Source organism: Electrophorus electricus, chromosome 26 (assembly GCF_013358815.1).
Source record: "Electrophorus electricus isolate fEleEle1 chromosome 26, fEleEle1.pri, whole genome shotgun sequence".
In the NCBI taxonomy this organism is placed as follows: Eukaryota; Metazoa; Chordata; class Actinopteri; order Gymnotiformes; family Gymnotidae; genus Electrophorus; species Electrophorus electricus.
In genome coordinates this window covers 1221612-1230433 of record NC_049560.1, presented here as the reverse complement: position 1 = coordinate 1230433, position 8822 = coordinate 1221612, and the positions used below count along the sequence as shown (strand labels likewise).

The following is an 8822-nucleotide window of genomic DNA, read 5'->3' as shown; positions in this document are numbered from 1 at the left end:
GAATTACTTTGTGTACAAGCAAAAGAAAGAAAATCAGTTTAGAAGCTACTTTTGTTTTACATTTCAGATGTACTGTGTATCATCACAGCAAGTCTTATTATCAATAATTAAGATATATTAGGAACAAAGGACATTCACAATATGCCCCCACCCGTTTGCAGTGATTAAATTAATTAAATATGAGCTGACCACTGAACAAGCACTCACTTTCTAGACTTTGTAGGAGAATATGTGGGAGGAATTTAGATTATAGGACTACTTGAAACTACTTGAATTAAATACATGGCAAGTTGATTGTTACTTGAATTATAAAATAAATACACGCATCCTTATACCTTCAAGGTTGGCTATAATACAAGTTCTTATGATCTGCAATTTTTACACTTCACTACTATTCAGAAAATTCAGCGCCTAGTCTTACTTCAGTAACAAGAGTATTCTTATTAAAATATTTCAGTAAAATTTATTTTAAATAAAGGCTTTAATTGAACTAATTTCCTAATCTGAAATATCTGCATTAATTTAGTAAACCTAACTCTGGTAAAACTAGAGCATAAACATTAAAATAGCATGTTATTTAAATGATAGGTTATCTATATTAGGTTGCTTACCTGATAAATGGATGAATTTGGTATATAAATGTTGTAAATGTATATACATTTAAATAATGTTGTATATTTGTTACTTGCACACCCTCTTCACCACTCAATTAAAGTGTAGTGGAGGGGAAAAAAAACGAGCGATAATCTGTTGAAGCCAGTCAATAATATAGCCTAAATAGAATCTGCGCTCTGCCTCAGATTTGTAAAAATTAGGTTATACATAAATTTATTATCGCTTTAACACTTTCAAACAATTACTTATCGTTATAAGTGCTTCAACTTTCGACACCGCATATTACCCCTCGTCCCCGTGAAGCTAAATCCAAAGATCCAAGAGGGATTACAATGACCGGACATCTGCTACAACCAATTCTGTATCTACTCTGCTTCTCTTTTCCAATAGGTGGGCTACCTGAAGGCCTGCCTACTACTATTTGATTGACATTGTAATAAGCCTGTTGCAAACTTCCATTCCATTGAACATGTGTATTTAATAAGATGTCAATGTAAAACAGTCATCAACAACCTTAACGAATCAAATTAGTTACTTTAAATGTCTTGTAGAATAATCGCGTAAAGCCAATTTGTGGTCATGTTAATTAGGATTAAAAAAAAAAAAAGTTTCCTCCACCACTTTAAAAAGAAAACAGCAGTTTCTTCCTTGGGATTAGGTCTTCTACCAGAATTATTGTGATGGTTTAATCATAGAAGGAACACACTCTTTCTCAGCATTTTTTATTCCTCAAGGAACAACGCTGACCTAACATATAAAGTAATTGAGAAGGCTTTCAAGAGAAAATACAAATTCAGGGAGGATCAGTAATACACAATTATGAATGAGACAAGGGACAGTTTGCTGCAATTTGCTGATTTGTATTCTGAACGCACTCCACATGTTTAATAAGGCAGGATCATAGCTATATACTCTAGAGCATGTTGGTCTGAGCAATTATTAGCAGGCAATATTACACTAGAGTCAATAAACATAGCAGCAGGGTGTTTAAGCACAATGAGGTCTAAACGTCTGTTACTGTGGGAAAAGGGGGATACAGAATGCCCACTGTCAGACACCAAAATGTTTAGACATCTGTGGTGCTTGCAAGGTTACTGCTTAGGTAGAGATCCAGGATCCAGAGGTAAAAAGGAGAGGGCGTTATCTAATCTGGTTACAAAACTCAGTCCGAAGAACTTACTGTGCAACGTGTCATTCACAGAACAGTTGATTAAGGTTATGCATATACACAAGAATCAGTTGTGCGCAGGACATTGGTTAATGTTAGAATTTGGTGTAGGAGTGAGTTATATGCAACAAGGATCAATCTTTGCTATTATGAATGCAAATACACCCTAGTAGATGATGGCAGTGATCCCCCTTCCCTCACAGATTAGCCTTTCGTTAACAGTGTCAGGTTTGGCTCCTTGTCTTGCCAAAACCCAAATAGCCTGCTATAGCCACAGTAAATACATGCTTTAGCCAACATTAATGGCTTTGTTTGCAATTTAAACTTTTTAATAATAGAATGAACACACAAAACTTTCCAGTGAATAGGGGAAAGGAGTGCTTAGATAAGCTGATACACCTTAGCATTTCCTTGCCCAACACTTCAAAATGCAGTGGCCTGGACAGAGGGATGTAGCCCAGGGCCACTGCGCTCGCATTATACCAGGTGAATCACATACGTAAGACCCATGCACAAAGCTTTCAACTGCCTTCAGCTGCTGTTTTTACCTGTACATTTCTGATCTCAGTGCTCATACATACAAAGCCAAACATTTCAAAGTGGGTAAAGGAAAAACAAAAAACTTGCGTAGCTTTTAGTGCTTCAAGACCAAATCCTCAAACTGGAGAGACACTAAACTTGCAGGTAAAAAAAAAAAAACCCTGACATTACCTCTGTGGGCCTTTAACAAATGATCCTGAGCAGAAGTCAGAAAGGATGTAAATTGGTCCAGCACACATGGCTCTTGACCAAAGTAACTGATTTTATTAAAACACTGGAAGGGCTAACCAACTGCTTCAGAAGCTGTGTTATTCTGAGTGGAGCTAATGGGGGAGTTGGCATTGCTATTTGGCTATTTTGCACTACCTCCACATCTACAATGAAAAGATCTGAGTAATTGGTAAGTTGGTATGGTTTTTTTTTCCATATTGAAAATAGTACCACTGCAACATCTCCGAGACATCATCAGAACAAAAGATCAAAATCTTAATAGTGCGTTCATGCACGAATAGGCACACGCTAGAAGATACGACATGACTTAAACCAATACTCTTACACTTAATTTGTGTAAAAAAAAAAAAAAAAAAAAAAAATTGAGTTGCTTGTAAGGTCAATTAAAATATATATATATAAAAAAAAAAAAAAAAAAAAAAAAAAAAACATCCACAGCTGAGCTAGTGGGAACCTAGACCAACAGTGATCAGAGATCAAAGGAGGTCCTCGATTCAGTGTTAGACGAGCCTTATTTGAACACATTCGTCATCCGTTCACAACACTGTGATGCAGTCTAAGCTTGCCACACACTGCCAAACACCTGCATGTTGAACAAAGGTGTACTTTGAACTTGCCCACAAGACTCCCTATCCTACCTGAGCAATTTACAGTGCACCAGGTCCATAGAATCTGGCAGTGGAAGCTAACAGCGCCCCCAAGGGTTTAACACCAGGCTGTTCAAGGACGCACAAAGAGACAGTTAGACAGGAAGCGCTTAATAATAATAATAATAATAATAATAATAATAATAATAATAATAATTTAAAAAAAGCACACCATAAAAAAGTTCTCGGTTTCTCTCCCTCTCTCTTTTTTTTAAGTAAACCCAAGTCTAATGTGCAGGTGTCTACATGAAAAGTAGACCAGGTATTTCTGAACTTCTGAAAGAGCTGTCATTTTTGTGCCTGTCCTTGTGCTGCTTGGTAACTATCCAGTTTAGGAGTCCTCGTTCATCTCCTGACTGTCAGTCCGGGCGATCTTGCGTGGAGGTGCAGGACTTCCTCCTTCACCCTGTTCCTGCTCTCGCTTTTTGGCTGCATTCTGCACACAAATACAACAGTCGAAACATTACTCAAGACTGCCATCATGAATATGTACGATCTGAAGGCATGCACTGCTATAATTCAGGGTTTGCGATTCTTTTTTTAAATGCATACATACATTTATTTAGGTTTTTACAGTTCTATAAAGGATGCTTTATAACTGTAAATACGCTACATATGTTCACTTGCCCTTCTACCCACTCCACCCATATAGTTATCACTAGTGATGTGTCTTCTGGTTAATTTTATAGCTATTTTGTCTTAAAATGTTCCTTTTTACAAAATTGTATTGTGCAGCATTTCTTAACTTTTATATCTGCTCTAAAATTAAAGCTGATTGTGAAAGTGTTTCAGGTTCGACAGTATTTTCTCAGTGGGTGTGTAAGAGGATACATCTTTCATGCACATACAAGGGCTGGGGGCCAGAGTTCAGATGATTTCCATACAATGGTGATGCATTATTTTGGAATGTAACACAGATTAATCACCTAAGCAGATGAGGTCTGCCACAGTAACCTCTATAGGGTTAACTGTCATCTAATACACCTCCAGAACAAGGCATGGACAAAGCATATTTAACAAAACTCTCACATTGAGAGATTACTTTTCATTCTGTGTAGCAGCTGAATTGCATCAAACTGTATTAGCATAGGGTGGCTACCAATAGAAAAAAATCTGTCAGCTTTCACAAATTCTTTCCCTCATGTCATGAAATATACACTTCAAGTACATTACCCATTGTGCTCAAAGTGGCGGTAGTGTACCCAGAATGCCTAACTTGCCAATATAGATTACAAAAAGCCCTGTGTATGTTTTAGATTACTTCTATGTATGTTTTAGGATTACTTCTTCTCATACTTTCTTTAGATAATAAGATGTCACACTGCAGTTAACTGATGGATAAGCTTGTGAACGTGTAAACGAGTTACAGAACTATGTGTGAATGATAACTAATCATGGTAACTAATCATAAGAATTAAATCCTGGTTAGGTTCTATACATACTAGCCCAATCTATACTATATTAGAGCAGCTGTAGCCGCTTCAGATTCTCACATTCAGTGTTCAGTAACCTCCTTCTGGGAAAGAGTGAATACGGGCACTAATTAGAGAACAGTAAATAGAGCTGCGAGTACAGCTGTCAGGAGTGTGTTGTGTGCCCTTAGATATTCTTTGATATTGCAAGAACAGAATTTCATGCAACATGGCTCATGATCATGAGTCCTGCTGAAGCAAAATTCAGAACACACCCAGCTGTTCCATGAGCAGACAATAGATGAAAAAAAAATTAATACAATGTTACCATGCTACACTTCTCAGATTATCATCAAGATACACATACCTTTTTGTCCCACTGTTGATGAAGGTAGCGCAAAAGAATATTTGTTTTCTCTGTAACAATAACTGTTGAGAAAAGAAAAATTATCAAGTCTGAAATTTGTCTCCATAGACTGAAATACACAATAGCTTTAAATATAACAAAACAATGTCTTTTTTGCCACATATCAAGCCTAAATTAATAATGAAGCACAGAGTTCAATCTCAATATTTATGATTCCCGGTGCCGCACTTACTCTGCTCTGAGGGGTATTCCCGTGTAGGCAGATATACTGACGGTCTTCTATTCTGTAGCAGATAAGTACTTTTAGGAAAATGTATTCTACAATTTTAAGTAAACTATAAACAACTATACATTTAAAATACTGAGATGACTGCAACCATACACTCGGTGTGGTAATGATATTTAAGGGCTCAAACCCCCCCCCCCCCCAAAAAAAAAACGTCACTCCTCATTACAGAACCAAAAAGTCCAGAGAAAGTCAGACCTAATCCAACTCTTCACATGCCATGCTGGGCTAAAACTCAGAACAGTTGCTTGTTTGTCTTGTGTGTTTAGTTAGTCTTCATCATACAGCCGTTTTTCCACCCATATCATTTAAAATTATTTGTACTGAGCAATATCTTTTATATTTCAGCACAGCGCTGTAAAATTCAAACTTAAAATGCTTAAACCCACATATACATACACATAGAAATGCTGCCCATACTCTATACAAAATAATACAATGAGGCTTTATGACCTACATTTTACGGCCAAACAATGACTAGCAGGTGTGATCAAGACATACCCTTTGGAGTACAAATGAAAACATGTTAAGGGAAGAGTTGGATCAGGCTGCGCTCCACCCACTGAACCTTTCGTTCTGTAGTGAGGACCATGTCCAAAATATCACAGCAAACATATCACGTTCTCAAATACTTAGGTTAAGATTACCGATGCTTTGCACACGGAGTCTGCATGGAATCTACTGAAATTGGTCTTGTTGTACACAGGGAGACCTTTAAGGAAATCCGCCTGCAAGTAGTGTTTGTTTTTTTAAGAGAAAGATTACATTAAGTCACAGAAAAACTGTTAGTGAGCACTCCAATCAGATAAATACATATGACTGACTGAAATAAAACAGTAAACAGAGTTTGCATTTACTGTTATTCTCAAAGTTACACAGTTGACACTTGCTCTGGTGTGATGAAAGCAGGAACAAAGTCATGGGTACATGCATTGAAAATAATTGATGATTGCAAAAATAAACAAACAAATAAAAATGAATAAATATGCTATTGTCGAGTAGAAAAGTCAATAGCAATGATCATAAACCATCATCCTTGTCCATCTTGGCTATAAAAAAAATTACACACAAAATTAAATGAAAACCCATTCATCCCCATGTTCATGTTAGCTAGCTAAACAGCGCGCTAATGGAATTAGGCTATATTAAATACAAGCACATGGACGTTATTTTTCGTTGTGTTTTAAAAATATAGCGTTAGCTAGCTAAGACGTCTGGCTGTTAGTAGGGCCGGAAAATTAAGTTAGCTGTATTGATAAGACAGGGCGTTTCCAATACAAGATGATGATCAGCTAGCGTTAGCCAAGTAACGTTATACAGCTAAAGATAAATGGTAACGTTTCGATATTTAGCGTCGTATCAATAATTATGTAAAAATCAGCTTGGGCATTGTTAAAAGCGGCAGTTTATTTTCATCCTCGATCTATTGAAGTTTTATTGTTAAGTGCTCGACTATCTTGGACTATAACGCTAGCTTGCTAGTTTAACATTAGAGCTAACGCAACAGAAGCCTGTCTGATTCAGTTTGACAGAAAGCTAGCCGCTAGCTATCTTACTAGCAGCTAAAAAGAATACGCTGCCAACGTAAACAAGCGGGTAAATTAGCTATAAACAACCCACTGTTTTTATTCAAAGTACGTTAATCATATAGCATGCTATTAGCTAGGTACGAACTAGAACAGCAGTTTATAATAGTACGTCTGGATTAACTAATCTGGCTAAGAAAGTTGATAAGTAAAGTTCACTAGCTAGCTATCTTTGCCAAAATTCTAGCTAGAGATCTTGTGTAGCTAGATAATTTTAGCTAGCTAGCTGTTAGCGGACCACCCAAATTAAAAAGAACAGATGTTGAATTAATATCGCTGTCTCTGATGATTCAAAGTGTACAAACTCACTTTATCCATCGTATTGCTTGAATCCTACAATGCTGCCGAAAAACACTCCGTTTCGCTCGTCGCTATGCTAGTAAAGGTCGCTAAACACTCCTAAACTGAAGACGGCTTTAGACGGCTAGCTAGCCTAGCTAGCTAGTTCTATTGCCTAGCTAGCTAGCTAACCTTGCTAGCTCAACCACAATAGCAAAAACTAGCTGATATAACCTTAAAAAGTGGTCAACCAGCTATTGATATAGCTGACCACTGTCAAGCCGAGCAGGTCTATTTTATTCGCTATCGATCCTATTCGCTGTAAACACGAGTTCTAAAGATTGTGCTCGGAAGTCTTAACCTCACGATTAGGAAAAGCAGAGTCTAACAACAATCTTGCAAACTAGCTATGTGATCACACGATGTAGCCACTGCGCAGCGGCCGATACGCCACCAGTTAGCTATGTCTATGATTCGCTACAGCGTATGGGTTGCCAAACATTGCTTATTCACACAATACGTCGAAGAGCACACGGCGTATTTTGTATACACTAAAAATGGATACTTCAAATCCTGATTTATTTTGGGAATTTATCCTTTCACAAATATATCGATGCCATATGTTGATACATTTATTTATTATTATGAAATTAAACATGTTGGGTTAATTGATGTTGAAAACAAATAAATGAAGTAAACACATGTGGGAATGAAATATCACATTCTACTTTACTAGCCGATGCTCACACGTTTCAGAAGCATTCTGTCTGGAACCGTAAGATAAGCTAAATGTATGTGTTCCTAGAACGCTTCTTTTTAAAGCACCTCTTCTTTTAAAAGTAATATTTATGGGTATTTGATAAGCATAGCTGATACAAAGTTATAACTCTTGAAAAGGGTAATAATCTAATACTTGTTATGTTAAAAAAGGACATTTAAAAAGGAAAGTTTAATAGTAAGTTTGCGCTATTATGTGTATGTGTACATGTGTGCAATCAGAAATTGCAATGATTTCCCCTTTTTATGTAAACAAGAAAACTTTTCAAAGTATTCATAGTGGTATACTAGCCACGATATTACTTGATATCGGATTGAAAAGAACATCAGTAGTATCACTCATCCTTACATTAGTTTTGTGAAGCCTAATTGCATTTAACCTTAGCTTTGTTGCAATTAAAAATGCATGGACGATAGCACTACCCTTACCAAAGGGGAAAATCAGTTAGGCAAGTCAAAGTTATTGATTAGCCAGTTCAAGAATAGGAAGTAATATGTTTTTCTTCTTATATTTGTTCTTTTTCATGTGTATAGGACAGTGCACTTGAAGAACCTGCAAACTCATCAAGCAAGTTCAAACCTCTGTTACATCAATGTCAAATGAGCTTAATCAAATTGATCCACAACAAAAATATCTTAATTTACACAGTAAATATGGTATTATCAGGCAATATGCACTTTCTTAGGAGGAGCAGGAGCAGTTAAGTACACCGATTAATATGGCATATTAAACAATAATACTGGTTTTAAAAAAGCAGCTATCCTGATTTTAGGATTTAAAAAAGCAGCTGTTTATCTCAAGAACATATTCCAACATAGTAATACTAACTCAGCATACAGTATATTATTAAATTACATTATCACTATTGTCATGTCATGCTGTTGAAAAAATTACTTAATGGTACAGAACCAGA

At 36.4% G+C, this 8822-nt stretch overlaps 1 protein-coding gene across 1 annotated transcript; it reads right to left on the bottom strand.

The window, feature by feature from the left end:
• Positions 1 to 1323: 1323 nt before the first annotated feature.
• Positions 1324 to 7544, bottom strand: dda1 (DET1 and DDB1 associated 1). Its single transcript, XM_027005505.2, has 5 exons — positions 7162 to 7544; positions 5914 to 5994; positions 5213 to 5264; positions 4981 to 5042; positions 1324 to 3637 (listed from the first exon to the last, which is right to left on the bottom strand). The coding sequence occupies exons 1-5, from the start codon at positions 7168 to 7170 to the stop codon at positions 3533 to 3535; spliced, it is 309 nt and encodes a 102-aa protein (XP_026861306.1). The 5' UTR covers positions 7171 to 7544; the 3' UTR covers positions 1324 to 3532.
• Between the last annotated feature and the right edge of the window lie 1278 nt (positions 7545 to 8822).

Coding starts and splice junctions, on each gene's coding strand:
- dda1 (XM_027005505.2), bottom strand. Junction 5,265..5,913: donor ACTCCGTGTGCAAAGCATCG/GTAATCTTAACC, acceptor TATCTGCTACAG/AATAGAAGACCGTCAGTATA. Junction 5,043..5,212: donor GGAATACCCCTCAGAGCAGA/GTAAGTGCGGCA, acceptor TTTTCTCAACAG/TTATTGTTACAGAGAAAACA.